The sequence below is a fragment of the Lineus longissimus genome, chromosome 15 (genome assembly GCF_910592395.1).
Source record: "Lineus longissimus chromosome 15, tnLinLong1.2, whole genome shotgun sequence".
Classification (NCBI taxonomy): domain Eukaryota; kingdom Metazoa; phylum Nemertea; class Pilidiophora; order Heteronemertea; family Lineidae; genus Lineus; species Lineus longissimus.
In genome coordinates, this window is record NC_088322.1 from 15,551,642 (window position 1) to 15,575,754 (window position 24,113).

A 24,113-nucleotide genomic window follows, 5' to 3' on the forward strand; every position below is an offset into this window, starting at 1 on the left:
AGGGCGTCAATAGTATTTTAATACTTATTCATGACATTGCTGTGAAATTCATTGAAAAAAGCAAGAAATATATCTTTATCGCTGACGCGAGATCGACGTGATTTGTGTCGAAACTTTCAGTTTCGAGAAAATGCGGTCTTGAGTTTCAAATATTTCCTCATTTTCTAGACGAATAAAATGTAATTTGAACATTTCTTTGCTTTCCGTTGGAACTTCGTTTGTTTGTTTAGTAGAAATATATGATGGTTCATTAAAGAGATTATGCGATTTTGCTGCAGACCGCTCCAAATGTGCCAGCTGCCCGAGCCGGTTTATCAAATCTCGGATTACACAGCGGTGTACATTTTTGTACACAAATTCTGTACTACTACTAGGCCTATACATTTTATATACATTGTACACTACATACATGCACTATATATGCACAAAAATGTTCAGTCCAGTTATTTTTAATTTCTCATATCCTATGTAAGGGGCAATGATCATGATGTGCTAAAGAAAGCTTTCAGTTTAAAAAGGTAACATTCACCCGCCGTCCATATGTTCGCAGGTTTCATAGTCCTAGTGATGGACGCTGAACTCACTGAAGTCAGAACTTTGAGTTTGACCCTTTGTTTTACTTCAGGGATCGGAAGCGAAAAAATGAAGGGGATGACGGAGAAGGTGCGAGAACAAATGGCACTGATGGTCCAACTCCTGCAAAAAAGGTCAAGGAACAAAGTGGTACTGGCAATCCAGTTTCATCAAAAACAGGCAAAGAGCCCATTCCATCACCAGCTAGAAGATCAAAAGAATCCAGTCCAATCCCTTCGAAAACACCAAAGGAACCTAGTCCGGCTTCTGCTAAAAATGCCAAGGAAGGAAGTCCAACTCCAACTAAAAAATCAAAGGAGAAAAGTCCAACCCCATCTAAAAAGGCAAAGGAAAGAAGTCCAATTTCAGCTAGAAAGAAGGACAGAAGTCCTGCTCCAAAGAAGACAAGAGAAAGGAGTCCTGTTCCAAGGAGGGCCAGGGAAAAAAGTCCGGCTTCAGCTAAAAAGACCAAAGAGATAATTCCTCCAGAAAAGCGGCCTGAACCTCCACCAAAGAGGGCTAAACCTGATCCGACTGGAATCCAAGCCTTGACAACTCGGACAGGAGGAGCTTATATTCCCCCAGCCAGATTGCGTATGCTACAGCAGCAGATCACAGACAAAACAAGGTATGGAACTCATCAAATCTGTATCAGTTAATAATTTTTCCCAAGATCATTGTTGAAGATGATTCTGATCTTCAAACTGAGACCAAAGTTTCTTTTTAGCAAATAATCTTCACATTTTTTTCAAAGTAATTGACTCATGTTTTCTTGTTTAGTATCGAGTTCCAGAGAATCTCATGGGAAGCGCTGAAGAAGAGTATCAACGGTTTGATCAACAAGGTCAACACGTCCAACATCGCCGTCATCGTGAGAGAACTCTTCCAAGAAAACCTCGTCCGTGGCCGTGGTCTGCTTTCCCGATCCATCATTCAGGCACAGTCTGCGTCGCCAACGTTCACACATGTGTACGCTTCTCTGGTGTCCATTATAAATTCAAAGGTAGGTAAAGGGTTTAGTGATTGACATGATTATTTATCTCAGGCTGAAGAAAATTGAGGACTAGATATCTTTGGCTGGGGTACTTCAAGTTAAACTTTCCTGTATATCTGCATTTTCTGAGTGTATAAGATGTGTAAATGCGACTGTGCCAAGACAATTGGTTTCTAATATTCTTCGGGGCAGGCAGGTAGGTACACTTCAAATAAGGTAAGTATGGTTTTCATTTGTGTTATAAATTAATAAGATACTTTGAACTTGTCCATTAGGCTTAGCAATGATAAAGAAGCAACCACATGCATAAAATCTGGGCCTCCCTTTTGGTCAGTTCTCATATTTGTACTTATTTCATCAATTTGTTGCAAATATTGAGCTTGGTGTACATGATGTGTAATCAGTTAACATATCTTCATCCGTATTAAATCATCTCTTCCTTCCAGTTCCCTAACATCGGTGAGCTCATCCTGAGGAGGCTGGTGATCTTGTTCAGGAAAGGTTTCCGTCGTAATGACAAGACGATCTGTACGACAGCAACAAGATTTATAGCTCACTTAGTCAACCAGCAGGTGGTAAGTCATACTTTTTCTTCAGTGTTTGCTCAGCACTTGGAGGTGATTTTCTCCAGCAGCAGTTGGAGTTCCAAGTTCATGTATTGGTATTGTATTTATGTTAGAATAAAAGCTGCAGTGATGTGCTCTACCAAGAGATAAAGAAGATTTTCAAGAGTTTGTCTGAAACATGGTGAAGATATCGGTGCCAAAACCTGCATGTAGTTTATGTCATTGTAGATTCTTGGAAATTTAACTGACCATTTGAAAGTGGATTAACACAAGTGTGAAGTTACAAACTTTTATGAAATTTCCTTGTGAAAACAACAAAACCTACATGTAATTCACCCCTTTTTTCAGGCCCATGAAGTGTTATCCTTGGAGATCCTGACCTTACTCCTGGAGCGTCCAACTGACGACTCAGTGGAAGTGTGCATCGCCCTACTTAAGGAGTGCGGCCAGAAGCTGACGGAGGTCTCCCCGCGAGGCATCAATGCTGTCTTTGATCGTCTCCGTAACGTACTCCATGAGAGTGAGATTGATAAGCGAGTGACGTACATGATTGAGGTGATGTTTGCCGTCAGGAAAGACGGGTTCAAGGTAAGCCAACTGATTCTATATTTACAAGACTCAACCCAAGGAGAATAGATCAGAACTATTCCCATTGTACCCAATCGTACGACCATATTGAATAGATTTCTGCCAAGAATAGATGTGCCTGATCTTTTCTGAACAGTTACATTGAGGGGTGTGTTACTAATTGTTTTACTAAGGGTAGTGGTTGGTTTATACTAATCGTTTTACTTTATTTAGGACCACCCAGCCGTCTTGGACGAGTTGGATCTGGTCGAAGAAGATGACCAGATCACCCACATGATGATGCTAGACCAGGAAGGAGATTCAGAAGATCTGCTCAGTAAGTTTCTTTTACCGACGCCAAGATTTCTGAGGCAGTGTGACAGATATTGGACCAGGCCTGGTCATCAGTTTCCTGCTGTCCCGCTTCTGGTAAAACCTTTATGGCATGATACACCAACATTACGACTTGTTTGGTATTTGCAAGGCAACTGGAGATGTTTGACACAATATCTGGAGAGTAAATCAGCTCCACCAAGGTAACAAAGTGTTTCTTTTCAGATATCTTCAAGATGGATCCTGACTTTGCTGCTAATGAAGAGAAGTACAAGACCTTGAAGAGAGAGATGCTGGGCGAGGCTTCATCTGATGAGGAGGCGGGCAGCCGATCTGGGTCCGGATCCGAGTCCGACTCAGGAGAAGAATCCGGAAGTGAAGATGGTATGTAAACTTATGGGATTACCGATTTTTTACCTATTTCTCATGAAAGTTAGCCGATTTGTGGTCATTTTCAAATTTGCCATTTTTAGGTGTGACTGATTTCCCACAGAATCAGCCGAGTGATATTTGACCCGATTTTCAACAAATGTTATTGACTTGGCAGTTTTTCACAATGATTTTCAAATTTTCAGAGGAAGGGAAGCAACTGATTATTGACAACACCGAGACGACACTGATCGCATTGCGGCGAGCAATCTACCTGACCATCCAGTCGAGTCTGGATTACGAGGAGTGTGCTCACAAGTTGCTGAAACTGGAACTGAAACCGGGACAGGAGGTACAAAAATCGCATATTTTGGATTTCGCTATAATGGGATGTGGTACATCGTGGAAATTGGGATCTCTGATTCATCTACAGCATAGAGTTGGTACATCATGTGTACTGGATTGTGGCAGTGGTACATCATGATGGCGGCATGTTTCCAAGGTTACGGAGAGATTTAGTAATGTGCCCTTAGGCTTTATTTGATGAGTTTTAATGTTTACAGACGAAGCAAGGTAAATTTCTTTTGAGATTTTTCAACAGATTTATTGAGATTTATTTGTTTTTTCCTGATCTTTGCCTTTATAGCTTTTGGGTTGCAGCACTATTTAAAAAAAGGAATGAATGAATGAATACATGCCCAAAACTTTATTGAGAATATTCGCTGTCAACAAAACCACACACCACATTGATATTGACGGTATATTCCTAAGGCAAGGGATCCTGTTGCGGTATTGACTTCACTTGCATTGTGGTAGAGTTGTGGTTGCTCTCTCAGCAAGTGGTCAGCAGTGGTGGTGTCACTGGTGAAATATTGTAGAAAACCATTGAGTTATGACAGAATGACCACAACTCTATCGCAATGCTGTGGCAGTCCAAACCGTAATTTGACCTCTTGCTTGAATGTGAGGACATTTTCTTGTAACACAGTAAGACTTTCTTCCTACTGCTGGCTGACAAGGGGTCCATACTTCACTAGGCTTTCCACGTTGTTCCACACATATCAGTCAAACTTGTTATACTTGATGATGGACCTCAAAGGACGGAGAAAGCGTGGAGAGCCAAGTATCCCCTCCCACTCCGTGTCATGTCGTCTGAGGAAGAAGGATTTCTGTTGCTTCCTAAGCATTGTTGCAGAAAGCATGTCTCCACGTTGGAGTTTTCATCGGGATAAGGCCATTTATTTATTCGTCTTCGCTTTTGTATTTTCCAGACTGAGCTTTGCAACATGATTCTGGATTGCTGCGCCCAGCAGAGGACCTATGAGAAATTCTTCGGACTATTAGCCCAGGTAGAGAAATAGCTAGAGAGAGGTGATCTTGTTGGCCAATTTCAATATTTCCCACATGATTTCACCATGTGTTGTCTAAAACCTTTGGGAGGTGTTTTAGATGACCATCTGTGGTGGTTTGTTGGGGTGATTTTAGAATTGGCAACCAAGTTCACAAGTTTTCATAAAATAATAGCTAGTACTGCCAGCTGTGATACTTTCCCACTGCTGTTCTGGCCTGCTCGCATTTGTTGCAACATCAGATCGTCATTTGGAAAGATACGTGTAGGATCCTTAAGTTGAGTAACATGTTACTATGAATGAACGAAGAATCTGAACATCTCCGTAGCTTTTCAATGCCTAGTACAGTGATGCACTGCATGATGTACAATGGGAACCACTACCCTTGGTGCTCAGGGAGGAATGGCCAAATGATCTGTTCTTCTGTATTATTTATAGGGAAGGATGGCTCTTTAACCCAGCAATGCAAAAACAACTGATTGTTTGACAATATCAGTTGACGGGGGGGGGGGTCTTAGCTCTTTAAGGAATAAATGCAATGCACGACCGTTGATGTGTACTGTTGCCTTTTCTAATGCATTTTTCAATGACATTTGTGAAAGATTAAGATTACAAATACAATGTGATTACCAGCAGGTAAGACAAGCCACCCAGTTGTGGAATCAACATGGTGTGCTTCATATCTAACATAGAGATGGCTAGTGACCTATTGAAAGTCAATTTACTGTTGCTGTCTGGTCCTTTCAATCATTGACATGCAAAACTGAGTTCCGTTATACCGAGGGCCTGTGCCTCGGAAATGACACTTTTAGCCCACACCCCAGTAGCTCATGCAGCGTGCCTTGTTCTCTTACTCGGAAGTCCTTACCCGTGGCATTGTCTATTTCACTCATCTTTGTCTTTCTCTTCCAGCGCTTCTGTATGTTGGACAAGAAATACATCGACCCATACGAGGCGATGTTCAAGGAACAATACGAAACGATCCATCGCTTGGAGACGAACAAACTACGCAACGTTGCCAAGTTCTTTGCTCACCTTTTGTTTACGGATGCCATATCTTGGACTGTAAGTAAAAGCACTGTCCTACCTTCCATTTCATATTGCACGCAATGTTTTTGGACTTATCTTGTCAAAAAGGACCTATTTACGAGAACAGAGTTGAAATGAAAGTCGTCAATCCCAACCAAGTTCACAAAGGAGGATGGGAATACTCAGGGTCTACTGGCAACGTTATGTACAGAAAGGGAATCATGTGGGGGGGGGGGGGATCACTTGTCTGCTTACTGGCACCTACTCCATTTCCTAACTCCCCATAAAAAACCTACAACTAACGTTCAAATTACCTTTTCTGTTTCAGCATTGTCTTTGCGAAATCTGTGCTCATAACATGCTAATAAACACTTTTATTCCAGTGAAGTCAACTCTTTTCCATTTCTAACTTCTAACCAACTCTTGTTGCAGGTTTTGGAGTTTATCAGGCTGAACGAAGAGGACACTACATCCTCGAGTCGTATCTTTATCAAGATTCTCATCCAGGAGCTATCAGAATACATGGGCTTGCCGAAACTGAACGAGAGATTCAAGGATGTGTAAGTCTGTCTTAAGTTTGCATGATAGCTTGTTGCTTTCATTTAACTAATTCCGCATTCTACCCCAAAAGACATTTTAGCCTTCTACCCAGTAGCGGCTGATGAAAACTACCATGCTTGCTCTGCTCAAGTAGCATTGCAGAAATTATGTAGAGGGCTAAGAATTAGTCAAATTTGATCGGGAGACCCAAACTAATTGAAGGAGATATGAAACTAGTGTTCTTGGGCGTATGCCAGGGCCAGCAAAATGCCCCATCCAAGTAAGAAACATCTCAAAGGGTGGTTGTATGTAAACAGAATCACGGGGCTAGGATACCCCAATACACAGTCAGCTGTACTGGCTTGAATACAGAAGTTATTGTGATGTGATTTGAAATGGAAAATGTGTTGTTACTTTCTTCCAAATCTAACTTTTTGATTTTTATTTCAGGACGTTGCAGCCATACTTTGAGGGTGTTATGCCGCGAGACAATCCAAGAAATACAAGATTCGCTATCAATTTCTTCACAACTATCGGTCTTGGTGGCCTGACGTAAGTTTCATGTTCTCTTCCATCTGGAATGTGGCTCAATCTGAATAGCAAGTAGGGCAGTAACCTATGCTCACATCGGTCCGATATGTACCTCATGGATCACCACTAATATCATGGCGTTATATCCACGTTCAAAGTATCTGGATGAGTTAATGTTCACAAAAAAGTGATAGACCATTTAAGCTTATCTGTTGCTTTGTCTTAAACTGCCAAAGAGATGGGACTGCAGGGTTTCCGCCATGATTAAATTTGAGGGGGAGCAAAAAAAATTAGTTTTTTCTAAAAAAAAATTTTTTCTATTTTTTCTAAAAAAAAATTTTTTTTCTAAAATTTTTTTTTCTTAAAAAAGGTATATGACCCCTCCTGAGACGTTTTTTCGCCCTAAAATCACTACAATTGGCTCCCAAATGCTCTTATTTTACATATCAAATCATGAAAATTACTCATTTGACAGTAAAACAAACTTTAGTGCTCAAAATTAAGGGGGGATATCCCCCCTTGAAATATTTTAGGGGAGGGATGAATCCCCCATCCCCCCCTTTGGTGGAAACCCTGGACTGACATACTGAGGAATCATGCTGGTTTGTGGTTGCTCAAGACTGTGTTGTGACATTGAAGTTAACTTGAATGTTTCCACTTTAGGGAAGATCTTCGCGACCATCTAAAAAACAAAAGCAAAGAAGAGCGGAAACAGAAGGAGGAAGAGGAGGAGAGAAAGAATGGAGTAGGCCTACAGAAGGAGGATGGAGAGTTGAGCAGCTCCTCTAAAGCTTCAGTAGATTCAAGCTCAGATTCATCAAGTTCCAGTTCTGGCTCTGGTAAGATTTGTGAAAACCATGAATGTTTCAGCCTGTGTCAACTGGATTGTTGCGTGTTGTTACCTAGCCTAAACCTTCATGGACATGTTTCTTGAAAAACATCCTGTTGTGGGTGTTATATGGTTGTATTTGAGTAATGTCAAAGTTCTCACATACAATCAAATGTGCCTTGTCAGCCATTGTCCTTGTCGCATTGAGACAACTGAAATAGTTGTACAGAAAATCCCACTCAAAACTCCAAGAATTGGAAACCTGTATCCAGTAACATTATGAAAACATCTATTATGGGTGTCTTGTTGTTGCAGATTCAGAGGAAGACAGTAAGACACGAAAGAGAAGCAGCAAGAAGAAGAAGAAAGACAAAAAACGAAGTAAGAAGAAGGCAAAGTCTAGTTCAGACTCGGATGACAGTGACGTCAGGGAGGTGTCACCCAGACATGGCAAAGGCAGGCTAGATAGGCGGAGAAGAGAAGGGAAGGAGAGTCCTGACAAGCGACAGACTGCAAAGCCGAATCAGCACGGCCATCGTAGGAGAAGAAGTAGTGGGTCTAGTGATAGTGACTCTGATTCAGATTCTGAGCCGGTTTTGAATTCTGTAGTAAGTAAGCCACAGCGTAGAGGGCGTGGGAGTGAATCCCCTCGTCGTAGAGATCGTAGGAGTCGCGAAAGAACGCCAAATAGTCCTGATCGCTCACGTAATGCTGTTCGCAGTACCGTGACTGTTAAAGATGCTTCTAGTTTTGGGAAGCGCGAGAGATCTCGCGAAAGTCCAGATAGATCGAGGAACTCACGGAGGTCTCCTCGCAGTCTTGAAAGATCTCGTAAGTCACCTGATAGAAAAGATGGAAGGCGTGTTTCAGATGGGCGAAGCGATACAAGGGGTAGTCCTGATAAACGAAATAGAGAAGGTGACCGGAGCGAAGAAAGGCGTAGGAGTCCAGAAAGACGGCTGTCTCGTAGTAGTCCCAAAAGACAGCAGTCACGGAAGAGTCCAGATCGTAGACAGTCTCGTGGGAGTCCCTCCAGAGATCGGAGGTCCCTTAACAGCCCAGATGGAAGGCGTCGGCCAAGTAGTCCAAGCAGGGATCGAGGATCCCATAGGAGTCCTGATAGGGAACATCGGCGTAGTCCTAATAAGGATCAGAGATCACGTGGTGGTCGTGATAGGCGACATGATCCAAGCAGTCCAGATCGTGATGCTGAGAGGAGGCGTAGAAGTGATGTAACTCCAGAGAAGGGCAAGAAAACAAGTCCGGTTGAGCGAAGGAAATCTCTTGTTTCACCAGATTATGAAAATATGGTCCAACTGCGGCCACCACTGCGTCCAAGGGAGCAAGAAAGGTCACGCAGGGGCAGGTCATCCGAGGATGAAGGGGACCGGAGAAGAAGCCGTGAGGTTGAGATGCGCAGGGAGAGTCGTGGGAATGAGAGTGGGAATCGTGACCGGGAAAGAGAGCATAATGAAACGGTCATAGGGAGAGGTGGTAATGAGAGACGAAGCACAGGGGTATCTTCCCGTGTGGAGAGAGCTCCAACTAGAAATGAAGCAGTACGGAAGCGAAGCACCACAAGTTCCAGTGCTGATAGCAGTAGTAGTAGTAGTGAGGAGGAAACTAGAGTGGTTCGGGTGTCAAAGAAAGTGGAGTCAGTTATGAAACCCCCTGCGAGTCAGATGCCCAAGGATAGAAGGAGTGAAGGTGGCGTGGAAAGAGGCCGCGAGAGGGATGGGGAGCGTAGAGGTGTTGATGGCAGGGGCCCATCTGGAGACCGGCCAGAGATGAGCAGGAAAGGGGAGGATGCAGCTAAGCGTGGGTGCAAAGAAAGGAGTAGAGATGAAAAGGAGAGAAACAACTGGGAACTGCCAAGGAGAAGTATTGCAGAGACACCTGAATCCCCACCACCAAGAGGAAGGGAGGTTGGAGAAAGAGGAAGGCAGGGTGAGCAATCTGGAACAAGAGAGAGAATGGAGAAATCTTCGCAAAGGAGGAGCAATGAGAGGCAGGAGGGTAGGTCACAAGAGCGTGTCCGAGGTCAGGATGCCAGGGTTGAGAGGTCATCCAGGAAGGAAGAGATGGGCAGCAGTGATAGGTCGGCAGAGCGAAGGCCTGGAACCATGAGACCTGGTGAACGAACACCAGTGGAACGTCAAAGACAGAAAGCGAAGGAGATACCAGCTCAAGTTGGGAGAGGAGAGGTTAGCCGTCAAAAACGGGATGACAAACCCAGACTGTATTCCAGCAGTAGCAACAGTAGTAGCAGTGATGAAAGTGATAGAGAGCAGCTCCCAGGTCCTAAGCAACGAAGAGCACCATCCAGCGGTAGCAGTGATGATGGCAAAGGTCAGGTTGCTAGGCAACAGAGAGTGGCACGATCAAGCAGTAGTAGCAGTAGCGATGATGGTAAAGGGCAAGCTGCCCAGCGACGGAAAAGGGTGTCATCTAGCAGCAGTAGTGATGAAGATCAAGCTCCAGTTGCCAGGCAACCGAGGAAAGCAGTTTGTGGTAGTGATGACGGCAGAAGACCTGTCGCCAGACAACAGAGAAGAGCGCCCTCTAGCAGTAGCAGTAGCAGTAGTTCTAGTAGCAGCAGCAGTAGCGAGGATGGCAGACCAGCAAAGCCATCCGTTAGTAGGAAGCGCAATAGTTCTGATTCCGACAGCAGCTCTGATGATGGAAGAGCTCCCCCTAGGAGGCAACTGCAACAGCATAGTTCAGACGATGAAAGGCACCTGGTTCGATCCCAAAAGCCTGGTAGTAGTCGTGCTAGCATTGCAAGTCGGGAGAGCGCAAAGGAAAGACTCCTTGTGCGCAAGGAAGATCGAAGTGCTGGCATGAGTAGTAATGGCAAGGTGCCGCCACCTGTTAGCAGGGCTAGGGAGTACTCGAGCAGTAGTTCAAGTAGTGAGGAAGAGGAACGAACAATACGACGCACAATAAAGTCACCAGCTTCGCGAGGTAAAGATGGTAGAGGCATGAAATCACCGCCAGAGAGAGAATTCCGAGACAGACGCGAAACAAGGTCGCCTGTGCAAAAGGGCAGGGACACACCAAAATCACTGTCACTGAGAGACAGGGCACCAAGGGCCAGAGATACTCCTAGGTCTCCTCCACCAGGTGACAGAGCTCCAAGAACAAGGGACACACCCAGGTCACCAGAGCTTAGAGACAGAGCACCCAGAAGCAGGGACACCCCCAGATCACCTGCACCAGCGGATAGAGCTCCACGAAGCAGAGACACTCCTAGGTCACCACCCCCAGGGGAGCGGGCTCCAAGAGCTAGAAACATACCAAGGTCACCTGTACCCAGAAATAGAGGAACACAGAGGTCACCAGCACCAAGAGCCAGGGACACACCCAGGTCACCTGCACTTGGTGACAGAGCCCCAAGAGCAAGGGATGCTTCAGGGTCACCTGCACCAAGAGCCAGAAACACACCGAGGTCACCTGTCCAAAGAAACAGAGTAGCTAGAGGCAGAGAATCATCAAGCTCACCTAGGCCAAGAGCCAGAGTCATTCCGAGGTCACTGTCACCGGGAGATAGGGGAATTAAACAGAGGGTACCACAGCAGGAGAGGGAGATGAGGCGTACCATTCGTCGCAGTCCACCCAGGGTGCAGCAACGGCCTGGCCGCAGTGCCCACAGTCGATCGAGTTCGAGTAGTGATAGTGATGTTCCAAGAGCTGGGCGGCGCCAGCAGTCAAGTTCAAGCAGTGGAAGTGATAGGAAGCAACAGAAGCGCACCCAAGCATCCAGTTCTAGCGCAAGTAGTAGCTCCAGCAGCGAAGATGAGAAGCGTCCTGCGACTAATAGGGTGCCAGCCACCAAGAAGACACCGCCAGCAAAACAAACTATGCAAAACTCGAGTAGTAGTAGTAGTAGTAGTAGCAGTAGTTCTGATAGCGAGGTTGAGCCACCGAGGAAGGCACGCCAGTTTAGCTCAGACAGTGACTCGGATAATAGAGTTAAAAAACGTCGCAATGTTTCAAGTTCAGAGGACGAGTTACAGAGAAATAAATTGGATAAGAATCGTAAGAATGTTGCCAGTGCAAATCGAAGTAATAGAAATGAAAAGGAACTGCCAGCTGGGTATCGAGAGGATAGTAGGGAGAGGATTGGGGTGAGAAATGATGAGCGCTATGGTGGGGTGAGGGGTGGAAGACGAGAAACCGAAGGCGATCGATATGATGATAAAGGTGGGCGAGGAGGTGATGTTCGGAGATCTGATGACTACCGAAAAGATAGGGATCAAAACATTCGTCGTGAACGGAGTCCAAATTTTAAAGATAATCGTTTTGAACGTGGTGATGGTTATCAGCGGGAAAAAGAGGTGGAGTTCCAGAGATCAGCCGAAAGAAATAGCACTCGGGACAATCGCGATAGTTATGCTAAATATCGTGATAGGTCTCGATCTCCTGTCGAGCGTTACCGTGGTAATGATAGAGGGCGCGAAAATAATCGTGAAATGAAGGGGCGCTATGAGAGAGATGGTGACCGTCGTCGTGAAGCGGTGGCCAGGCCACGTCGGTAGAAATCACACATAATCATGTCGCATGTAAACAGGCCTTTAATTGAGAATGCTGCGATTGCAGGGTAGCCAAGAGTGTGTTTGCTGTAAGGACATGTTACATATTTTGAAAAATCATGCAACAGAATGGTTACCGGTATGTGGCTTGTAACCCAAAGCTATATGAGCATGTGGATTACTCCATATTCCCTAAATGCGACTTACTACCCATTAGTGAAGGGTCTCATATTTTCACTGCATTTAGTCATCCAAGATCTCTGTTCTTTTAATTTTTCCAACTTAATAGTTTTCTTATTAAAGGGGGACTAAAGGTTGATGCTCGGGTTCTCATTTGTGGTCTCCAAATAGTGAATATGCACCTTCACAAAGCTGCGTCTAGTTTGAAGTTGTCAGAAAGATATTCCTCACACGAGCATGATTATACATTAGTTGATGTACTGTGAAATAGTAGAGACACCGAACAGTGGCCTCACTTCACCTGGCTCTTTCCTGTAGTCTCTCTGCTCTTTAAGTATTGCTGATGCATTTTATATTTGAATGATTCCTGTCGCATATCAACCGGTGTTCTAATATTAAGTTGGAAAGAAATTATATTGCAACGTTTTACTATTCTACAACCATTGTCGTGTTTGACAGCACAGTTATAACATGATTAGGTCGGTCACACAATGGTTCACTTATGTCTTTATTGAAATGATGAATTATCCCTTTCAATGAAAAATAAAGAAATCTGTGGATGGAACTCAATACAAGTGAACTGACTGGGGTTTGAATTGTAAAACTCATTGTGTGTTTTGGGTGTGGTAATAGCCCACCACTGAAATGTAATCTAACGGTTGACCATTTTCGGTCTAGATGTGCATGGCCGAATTATGTCTGGCTGTTCTAAAATTATTGTCGTGATTCCATGACATCTTACACATAACCAGAGGCACATGAAGATATCAAAGTCGTAGCGATTTCATAGCTCCATCACGACAAGCAAACATTACATTACTCTTCTGTCCAGGGTTTACGGGTGTGTGGTTTATGTTGGGTGAGACTCTGGTATCCTAAAGTGCCTGTGATCGCACATTTTAATGGTTGTCTTTGTGGGCAGAGGGAATATCCTTTGTATTCGACACTTCTCAAACATGTCAGACATGACTGGTTATCTCATTCATTGTGCTGCCATCTTTTAGATGTCCGGGTACCAATATACTGCAGGTTTTGTAAATGATTGTGTTCGACCACGCTTGGTAATGGGAAGTTTGTGATGTTAAACATCTGAAAAATAAAAACCTTTCTGTTTAATTTGTCTTCTGTGTTCCTCATTTTGAACCAGGGCTTCCACATTATCTGACCTCCCTTGAGGAGAACATGTCTCATTATCACCATGGTAAATCCACAACACAACTGTTGCAGGGTTGGCTCTTTGAATTTTTTCCTCCTAGCCACTTTTTAGCCAAGTGGCTGTCACTTTAAGCCATATTGAGTCGGCGCTAGCCATAAAACCTTTCTTTTTAGAGACTTCCAAATAATCGAACGATTCGAGGAACCCGTGACCGGAGACGCCATGGCAACGAAGCGAGCGAGAAACGAGCCGATAATGCATGCGTAAGGCGACCAGCAGCGCCACCAAAATCCCTAGGGGCAACGGGTAGTACTACAATGCAGACGATAGCAACCGTACCACGTGTAATAGCGCGGCCGCCCGCAAATATGATAAAGTTTGACTGACTGACGATCGTTCCTTGGTGTGGAAGTGAATCTTTTTGATAGACTGATCAATTTTCGCACAATACTCTCTCGCCAAATCATGACAATTCAAATTGAATTCGCAAAATTTTTAGCCAGACATTGTTTTACATTCGCCACTCATCTGCTCATGTGCAGCATTCGCAAATGGCGAAAATGCGAACGGGCGCGCCAACCCTGCAACTCACCATGGTAAAAAAGATGGAGCAGCCTAGCCCGATGTAGTCTGGTTGTGACTGTCTCATCTCGCTCACAGTGCAGACAGTACTCACGATTGAGCGTCCTACCTTGATCTGGTCTGGTTGTGACTGTCTCATCTCGCTCACGTCGCAACCAAGGTCAATAGTTAAGAGAGTAACTGGCAATGATTTGCTCAGTGTGCGTCGCACTTGCGATCCATTGCTGCTAAAATATCGACCAGTGTACATTGTCTTTTAAAATTGTCGCAATGAATCACCCATCCACTTGACTTCATGGCACAGTTGTCTTCAATACTCCGCCTCTCGATATATCAAGGAGTAAAACAAGTCTGGTGTCAAGATGTCCACTCGATCCAGAAGAGTCCGTATCCGTATTTTTGAACACGAGGACAATCATTCGACTTTGTTTACCAAGCAAAATTTGTCACACTTAACTTCTTGGAATTGGTGATAATGAATGATAACTGCCATAATCATGATGTCATTACGGATATTGAGATAATGGGTCATTCAGGCACTTGATAGTCTTTGTGGTCTGATAGGCTCAGTTTTGCTGATTGTTGTTTCGTGCCGGTTTTCTAGCATAGACCATCACACTAAGATAAAGTGAGAAGACCAGAAGTGTGTCCGTTAGTATTACTGGGTTGTGACTGTATCCACTGGATTAGCAGCGCCAAGGAGTGTGGACGGAATGGACACGTCTTACCGAGATGGGGCTTTTCTGTCTGTTTGCGTGTGCGTAACAATCATCGTTCAAGCTGTCACTGGAGATAACATTGACTGCCAAGGTAGGTTCATCATTCCTTGCAACCGAACAATAGGGAGGGCCTCTTTTTCCAGGGAACATTAGCTACTATTACACCGGCTGTTCGCTAAGGAAATGTCATCATGGGTCATCTTGACGACATGCATAGTGTGAGAGAAATATTGTCTTAAGTCAATTTTGAAACCAGTTCTGTGCCGTCACAACCGTGGACTTTAACGTAATGCATCCTTGTCACAACCTTGATGGTAAAGACATCCGTTATTATACGACAATAGTGCAGTTTAGACTAATAACCTTGGACGTAAACGTATACACTTCGTTTCAACTCCATCGTACTAAACTGGAGAAAAACAAAGTCGATGATTAATATTTTGCCATTGCGTCCTCTTTAAGATGTTCAAGATGTTCAATGCCTGCATCCCAATGTCACGAATGGGGAGGCAAAACAACTGCCTGTCTCCATGGATATCCAATCAACTGTTGCGACACCATTCGGCGACTACGGTGACTATGGTCAAGCAGACGACACCGTCGGTGGTTCTGAGTCCGTATACGGAAATTATGACTACGACACGAACGGGAATGTTATTCCCAAATATCCTCAACATACCCGAATGACGGTACGCTGTAACCGTGGTTACATCTTCCGGGCGAACTTCACCGGGGTGATAACGTGTCAGAAATCGTCTGCTGCAGATTGTGGCATCGGGTGGAGTGAAGACACGTCGACACTGTGTTCTCCCGGTGAGTGCAAAGTCTCTACTATTCCGTACAATAGATTAATATGCTGTGTGTGAGCCCCCCCCCCCCCCCCCAGCTTACAAGGTTTTAAAAAAATACCGAATCAGCAACCTCAGCTTGAAGGCAGAACTTATCACAACAACCTGCACTCCGTCGAGTCAGCAGTGGTTACAAAATATGCATGATAGTTGATTATGGAGCAGACATGAGGAAGGCGTAGTCACAAACATGACGGTAACACTCACCAGACATTTTTCACGACAAAGTACATGTATTCTTTTTATAGCTCTTTGCAACCCGAAAGCTCTGAAAAACGCTAAACTGACGGGTGGCATTTGCGATGACATGGATGACAACACGACGTTGACCGACCTCGTCCCCATGAACCAAACCGCCTGTCTCAGGTGCGAGGATGGATTCCGACTGAGTGATGTTACAGGGACTGAAGTCCCATCATTGGTGATCAGATGTAATGAGACAGGTCAATGGGATGCAACAGGAAAGTGCACCAATGCAATAGGTTTGTGTAGGCTTTTTTTGCAAAAATCAACTTGGAGCCGTCACATCGTATTGACAACTTAATCGGCTCCTTTTGCTGTCGCGCATCTGGGTAAGTCACCCGTCATCAATCTCCTAATGGGAGGACTCGCTGCATTTGCTGCCTCTTACCAGAAGAGACCAAACGGAAGAGGGCAGAGTCAGTACACGGTGGAAGTATTACTAAGCAACCGTTAACAATGGCGAGGCTAGGAGATTACCATGTCAAGTGACATATTGCGGCACGAATTGGAATCGCCTGCTGAGGACCATCCTCGAATACCAGAGTCAGTCGAACGCTGCTCCCACGTTAGTGCCGAGAGTTACACTGAAGTTCAGGATGACAAAGGAATGAGACCCGCGCTACTTTTTCTAGATGATTTTCGAACCTTTCACCAATAATTGTCCCTGGCTTTCGGTCTCCGTATTTTGCGAAGCTTACGGAGGATTGTACTCCGCCTGTGCAACCGCATATCAATCGTGGTGTTGATTCAAAGTCCTTAAAGGTGTCCCGTACCAGAACTCAACCTGTTTGTCTTTCTTCCTTTTCAGCATGTCCCAAACTGACAAAGCCGAGATACGGATTCATTCACTCCTTCAGTCGCCTGTCCCGCGTGGTGTTTGGCTGCGACGATAGGTTCATCATGGTGGGGAGCCCCAGTCTGGAGTGCGAACGAGGCAACTGGTCGGCACTGCCTCCTCTCTGCCGATTCAAGGGTGAGCATGTGAACCAACTCAAGAATCGGGAAATCTACTGATTCTGATGACATGGAGACTAAATAAGAGGTCGTTTTGCTGACGATTTTTGAGCGTCCTCCACCTACGCAAGGTGCGTTCAGGCGGATAATTCTTCAGCAAATCTTGGGCCCACGCTGATGTTCATCCTGAGATTCAGTTCTTTTCTTCACTCCAACATCATAACGGTTTGAAATATCGAGAGAACCACGAGGATGGTTAATGTTCAGCTTTTGGGGGTCAGGATCAACATTATTGGAACGATATCTTATCCTCTATATTACATGTATTTGTCATCCCACCACACATTGCACTACCCCTATTTTCAGCCTCTTGCCTGACGAACACGCTCCCCAACGGGAACATCTCCGTCGACCCGAGCAAGATGGGCTCCGGGCCCTGGGTCAGAAACAGCACCAGCGCCACCTTTACTTGTGAGACAGGCTTCACCCATCTGACAGACAGAACATCTATTTTTTGCGTGAGGGGAGAATGGATGCCGAAACCAAGATGTGTCTTAGGTAAAACATCCTTTATTCCTCTTCGATTCCAACGTGGGGAATATCAGCCCGCTTTTTGAGCTTTCACTGATCTGATAGTGCGGCAGGTCGGACTAGCGGAGCCTCGGTTGCGAAACCTCTCTATTAGGCAGAGATATCGGCGGTGTCGTAGGTACATGTAGTTCGAAACCTCTTTGTGAGGCAAACAGAGTCGTACAGATGTGCCAAACTCACTAGAGGGCCAGGACGGCCGGACGGTATAGTCGCAGATATTGCTGAAACCTCTGATCTAGTGTGACAAAACGGGGACGTAGATATGCTGAACCCAACTATGACTATTGTACGAAGACGAAGTCGTCGATATTGCTGAATCTCTCCGGTGTATCGATATTCCCTTTCTTCCAGACAAGCCGTTCGCCTGCCCAGTGTTCGGTGTCGTTGCTCACGGCACAGTCAGTCTGACGACCAGTCGCATCCTGCCAGGAACTGAGGCCAAGGTATCATGTGACTCCGGGTTCACACTCCAAGGCTCAGCCAACAGAACGTGCCAGGAGAATGGATCTTGGAGCGGGGAGAGTAGCTCATGTATTCAGATGAGTGAGTATCATATCCGGGGTAGAATGGTAGATGTGACAATCAACTCTTAGCCACCCCTCCCTGGTGGTCTTAGCCCAAGTCCAGTGGCCTTTAAGGAGCTTGTAAACACTGATGAAATGACAGGAATCACTGCCTGGAGAGTGTAGTAATGACGGGCGGTCCTTAGAGACGCCGCATCTAAATTTCATTTGCTCCAACAGAGTTTGGATCATCTAACTAATATGTGTGTCATCGAGTCACATTTAGATTTCATCCACAGCACAATGCAGTGCGCCACCTATCGTCAACAATGCATTCGCGCCAACGGCGGAAGCCTACATGGAGGGTGAAGTCATTCGATACAGGTGCTCTCCTGGCTACATGCTGATTGGCCAGAGTAGGATAACCTGCTCAAAAAGTGGATTATGGTCCGATGTTGACTTTCATTGTCGAAGTAAGTTCTTTCTAACGTCATCAAATTAAGAACTTGAGTTTCCTATAATCGGTTAAAGATGTATGCAACCTTTCACCGTTCCGGTTGTGTCAAACGCATCGGCTAAAAGCAACCTCCATACAATAATTTCGTCATCTGTCGAGTAGCGGCTCCTTTGCCATAACGGCAGATGAGTGTTGACCATTTCCTGGTTCATATATATATACTTATACATATACATGCACAGAGTTTAACATGCTTTCGTTTTATGCGAATTGTTCACAGCTGTGTCCTGCGGCACGCCATCCAGTATCCGAAACACCATACGAGAGGGCAACAGCTTCCGTTTCGGTGATTACGTGAACTACAAATGCCGACCCGGGTTCAAGATGACGTCTGGAATCCTCACTAGCAGGGTGTGCCAACCGAACAGGAGATGGACTGTCATAGGTATGAGGTGTGAAGGTACGTTGAAAAAGAATGCGTCCGGGTCACTCGTTCTGTTGTGACGTCATCACAGCACACCACCTTACCAGACTATTGCATTTGTGAAACATGGCTGCAAAGTTCAGACATCGTCTCAGTCTCAGTGCTGAACTACATTCTTTACACTGCGACTTCGTGGATCATCTCGTTCGTTCTACTAACTGGATGTGTCAATAGTTCAATGTTTCGGAGCGGGGGTTGTCCTGTAGTACAAAAGCCCGGCCGTGTCCAGCTGTCGTAATCAAGCCCTTCTCAGGCGCCCACATCTCATTGGAATACTGACAACGTCCCTTTATATTTGCAGAAGCCCTTTGCCCTGCCCTGCCGCATATTCCCCACGGTACCCTTGAACACATCAGCGGATGGAGTTGGAAGTACCGCTCCATCTATCGGTACGTCTGTGACCGAGGGTATAAGTTCTCCGGTGCTGACTCTGTGGAGTTGACGTGTGGAGGGAACCAGGGGTGGGATAGGAGTGTACCAAGTTGTGAAAGTAAGTGAAAGTACCAGTTCCCTCGACTAAAGCGCAAGCATAGTGCTATCCCTATTTCACAGCGAAGTACAAGACCGTGGCCCTCTAGTTTTTAGTTTTCTGTATGGTACATGTATTTCAAAATTGCTTCACTCTTTGTTGCTTTAATATCAGTGAGTAAGGCTGGTAACAATTTTAGTTATCATCGGCGTTTCTCACTGAAAGTTAAAACTTTCTCACCATCTTTCATGGAGTGATATCAGCTGAGTGGTGGTCGCATAACCCTCTAGTTTTTAACCTTCTTTACGTTCAAACGCATCCCTACGTCCGGTATCAGCAGACTCTGGTATAAGTGAGTAATGCTGGTAACAATTTTACTATCTTTTTTATATCAGCCGAGTGGTGGGCGCAAGGGCCTCATTTTTTAGCCATAATTTTACAACAACAGCATAATTGGTGAACCATTCTCACCACCGCTGAGCACCAAGTCCATTCACCTCTTCCTCGAGTAGCAATTCAAGCCTTCCGGTCAGTATTGGCGCCGCCAATCGGAAGACATCTATCATGCTTTTTCAGCGTAGAAAGCATGGCCATGATTGGGTGGAGGGCTTCTGACAGCAAAGTGAGTGGGATATGAGTGTACCCCGACACCCGAACGGGTCTCTCGTTTTAAGCCCTTAAATGAGATTATTTTGCGTTAGGTAGACCTATAACCTAACGCAAAATAATCTCATTTAAGACAACAAACATCGCTAAATATCATTTTAGTTGTGAAGTGCCCCCTTTTGACACCCCCAGCCCACGGGGTTCTAAAGCCGAACGGCAACGCCGATGATGGAATGGAGTTCGGCACCGGGTACGCCGTAGGCTGTGATCCCGGTTACAAGCTCAAAGGGAAAGAGCCTGGCGAGGAGCTACTCTGGCTATGTCAGCGCGATGGGACATGGAGCGACGAACAGGCCGAGTGCCAAGGTAAGGCAAAAACCGATCAAAAACCATCGAGACTTGGTTGAACCATATCGCAGCTGTCACACTGGCGCATTTCGCATTGTTGTATTACCCACCTCAGTCCACATGTTTTGTCCGCGGTACTGGTCTTCGCGCAGTCAGCCGTGGGCATTTCATGGCAGAAACAGAGTTGAAATCCATGATGTCATGCGACGAGATTTGTTCCGCTGCATAACGTTCTGCAAATTACCGTGAGCCTTCCGTCTCTACTGCAGCCATGACTTGTCCCGGACTGACAGTTCCAAAGCACGGTAAATTGACACGCCGCAGTGGCACTGGCGTGACTGATGCCGAGTTCGCGTACGGCTCAGAGTATCGCATAAGCTGTTTTTATGGTTATAAGCTGAGGGGGACAGAACCTGATGGCGTCATCTGGAAGTTGTGCCAGAATGACGGAACCTGGAACAATGCTGATGACGCCTTTTGTGAAGGTGAGCTGGAGGTAACCCTATCACTGGCCCTGATCGAGCGTATTCAAAATTCCATTTGCAAAACAGTTTCAATATCTATTCCCTTTTGTGACTGAAGCGAGTTGAGATTGAAACGCATTGATGAAGGGTTGCCACAGTCACAGCGCCATCGTTTGTCATAGTCATGATCAGGACGGAGTTTCCGACACTCCTACTTTTTGAACTGCCATGAACAAGAGCTATAGTCAGTAGGGCCTAAGGCCCTGGTCAATCATATGCACTTGTAAAAAAGATCTCAAAAGAAAACTCTAACTTCAGAGCGTTGCTGGATAAATATTCGCATTCTGTTCTCCTTTCAGATCGAAAAATATTTCGTACCCGCCAAGAATGGGCCACATTCCTTGACGACCGCAAGAAGGACTGCTGCCCCCTATGGAGAGAACACTACTACAAGTGGGACTACCGACGTTGTGATTTAAACAGAGATATAAAATGGGAATGTATCACTGACACATGGCGTAAAGATGAAGTTTGCTATAGAAGTGAGATAACCGAGGATTATGGATGGATGACGAGCCATGAAAAGGTATGCACTGTTACACCGAATGTACTGATCAACGTGAGTGCCCGGCTCTTTTGCAGCAAATACTGCGCACAAGAATAATCTACACAATCACGTTCTGGGCGCAGGTGTGCTGCGAAATTCATAAAACAAGACAAAATTTAACTAAGGAGTATTAAAAGGATGACAAAGGCATGGGCTGAGGTCAGTGCGAGTTTTTTTTTCTACAGGAGGGTTCTTTCGAATGGCGTCACAAATGTCTGGACTTGTATTTTCTACCAAAAAGGTTACAAAGTCGTCGCGTTTGGTGGGATTCGATCCAGTGATCTATGGCGTGGTAGGCAACCGGGGCCAGCTACTGGCAATCGAAAATCGGTACATCATCATACCCATCGTGATTATACCGCCGTACGGATCGATTATACGCGCACCCTCTATATATACTGTGTCAGTAACTGAAAGTTACCGAGTTGTGATTGGCTGATTGATGTACACATTGGTACCAACCTGTATTTGCAAAAATATCACGCCACCCGGCGTGATAGCATCCGGACTCTCATGCGTTTGCGTCACCACTATCGAGATTTTGGATAAGTGATTTAGCGATTCCAAAACATTGTGGTTCAAGATGGCATAATAGTTGCACCAATGCTGATACTGCCTACGAACGAAGTCGCCGGAATGCTTGTTTTCGATTGTGGATCATCCTCGGGAGGGGTAATCCGAAAACTGCCTAGTTGTAAAGTATCCGCCGTGAGGTCGAAGGTTCATGGTTCGTTTCCGCAGCCGGTTGATGAAATGCCAGCTCGTACAAACTGTCTTTTCATCAGATTCCTGTTTCTGATATAGGAGTTTCAGAGAAAGGAGTCTGTGTCTCATAAGCCAATAACTAACAAATTTCTTATACGTTTTCAGGACCAAACCTGGTATGCCCTTCTAGGGGTCAAGGTCCCAAAGTATGGTGATCAGTGTTGCTGGAATCATCCAGAGAAAGAACCGTACGAGTGTTATGAATATCCAGCCGAATTTCTCTAGCGGACGATAGAAGCATTCAAGGGACCAGGCATGCTCAGAAGGGCCGAGGCGATTTAAAGGGCACCATTCTTTCTTAGCGCTTGGGACAACCCCCGTTTTGGAAAATACAGGACAACATTTTATGCCAGCTCATTGTGGTCTGGATGAGATGGAAATTTGCCGGGCTCCATATAAAATACCATCTGATGGCTTTTCCCGAGAAATTGACGACACACAGTATTGTAATCGTTCTTGTCAGACCCACCGACTGTCATCTTCTCGTCAAGCTCTCGTATTTACTACAACTCCAAAAGACCGTCAAGTTCCCATTAACATTGGGAAGATGACGGGAATTGATGGATCACCCGCATAATCCTCTCTCCTACAATGCCTTCAAGGACATTTGACCGGTCGTTATTATTATGAATTTGGTGTTTGTGAGAGAGACAAAAACCACTTCAAGGTGAAGGTGGTTGGTGACTGTGGCAGAGACAAAGTTACATCCAAGGTGAAGGTGCTTGGTGACTGTGACAGAGATAGAGACAAAGTCACATCCTACGCGAAGGTGGTTGGTGATTGTGCCAGAGATAAACTTGATTTCATTAGCTATCGTCCAAGACGAAGTTGGTGATTGTGACAGAGACAGAACCACGTCCAAGAGGAATGTGACGACTGATTACTGTAAAAAAATATTTTTATATGCCAATAATATAAAGAGCTAAAGCTTTTAAATGTCTGGTTCGTTCGCATCAAAAATGTAAATGGAAATGGAAATTTTTTAAATACACGCATCCCCGGGTCCCGCCCGAGGACTCCTTGTTCATACAAGTGTTTCATCATAGGACCCCTCTTATTGGCGTCATATTGTGTAAGCCTTTCAGTGCAGACACCAGGGCACATCCTACAAGACAGCCCGGCCCGCAGACATCAATATCGAGGAAAAACCATGGCAGTTTAGCGGTTAGTTTAGGTGGTAGCCGGACGTTTCGCTGCCTGACCTTTTCGCCCCCGGTCGTTTCGCTCCAAATCGAAGTTGTTTCGCTGCCTGGGACTTTTTGTTGGGGATTGAAAAAGTACCTGGTACAATGAATTAAGATTAGTTGAAATTCATAGATAAACTCCACATGTACAAATATATTCATTGCATTTGTGGGAAGGTACAAGTGTCAAAGTAGATGTGCTTTCCAGGGCTACAAAGAAGGAATCGTTCGGCCATCGGTGATCTTCGGCAGGTCACTTGTCTTTTCTTGTAGTTCAGCAGTTCAATGTGCTCATGACGTGACGAGAGAGAATCCCACGGGTGGGGCGGAAGTTTCAGATTTGTTCCTTGGGGGATTTCTACCTTTCAGTGTCAGTTCATCAAATAACTTTTATGCTAGAATAAAAGTTCAGGTCTTGGACAATATTACTTGATAGAGGAAAAAACTGTCACGTTTTGTTTTAAGGTTTCTCGATGACCGATCAACTAGATATCCGAGTGACTTGTCTCAGGTTACACTGTAAAGTCACACAACCTCCGAAGACAGTCACAACCATGGAGGAGACACTACAAATTGTATTTTGCTTCGATTCCTTCTTTGTAGATTTGACAACCCTAGAAATCACATCTACTTTGCCACTTGTACTTTCCCGGGGTACTTTCTCAAACCCCAACAAAAGTCCAAGGGAACGAAACGACTTCGATTTGGAGTGACTCGTTTAGGCAGGTTGAAGAAGGAGGA

General features: G+C 45.1%; 2 protein-coding genes across 3 annotated transcripts; both read left to right on the forward strand.

The window, feature by feature from the left end:
- Positions 1–99: 99 nt before the first annotated feature.
- Positions 100–13,508, forward strand: LOC135499314 (serine/arginine repetitive matrix protein 2-like). Its single transcript, XM_064790043.1, has 14 exons — positions 100–179; positions 626–1,201; positions 1,354–1,576; positions 2,014–2,142; positions 2,482–2,721; positions 2,935–3,037; positions 3,259–3,417; positions 3,609–3,754; positions 4,674–4,751; positions 5,664–5,816; positions 6,213–6,340; positions 6,771–6,872; positions 7,515–7,690; positions 7,996–13,508. Coding segments are annotated over exons 1-14 (6,438 nt in total). The 5' UTR covers positions 100–177; the 3' UTR covers positions 12,219–13,508.
- Positions 13,509–14,682: 1,174 nt separating this feature from the next.
- LOC135499739 (sushi, von Willebrand factor type A, EGF and pentraxin domain-containing protein 1-like) lies at positions 14,683–23,215 on the forward strand. 2 transcript variants are annotated; one of them, XM_064790679.1, is made up of 13 exons: positions 14,683–14,940; positions 15,312–15,662; positions 15,946–16,179; positions 16,749–16,913; positions 17,261–17,452; positions 17,837–18,028; positions 18,288–18,461; positions 18,726–18,905; positions 19,231–19,419; positions 20,167–20,370; positions 20,622–20,837; positions 21,176–21,402; positions 22,294–23,215. In XM_064790679.1, the coding sequence occupies exons 1-13, from the start codon at positions 14,844–14,846 to the stop codon at positions 22,411–22,413; spliced, it is 2,541 nt and encodes an 846-aa protein (XP_064646749.1). In that variant the 5' UTR covers positions 14,683–14,843; the 3' UTR covers positions 22,414–23,215. The 2 variants fall into 2 exon arrangements, with proteins under 2 accessions (XP_064646749.1, XP_064646750.1); XM_064790680.1 differs by lacking the exon at positions 20,622–20,837.
- Positions 23,216–24,113: the final 898 nt, after the last annotated feature.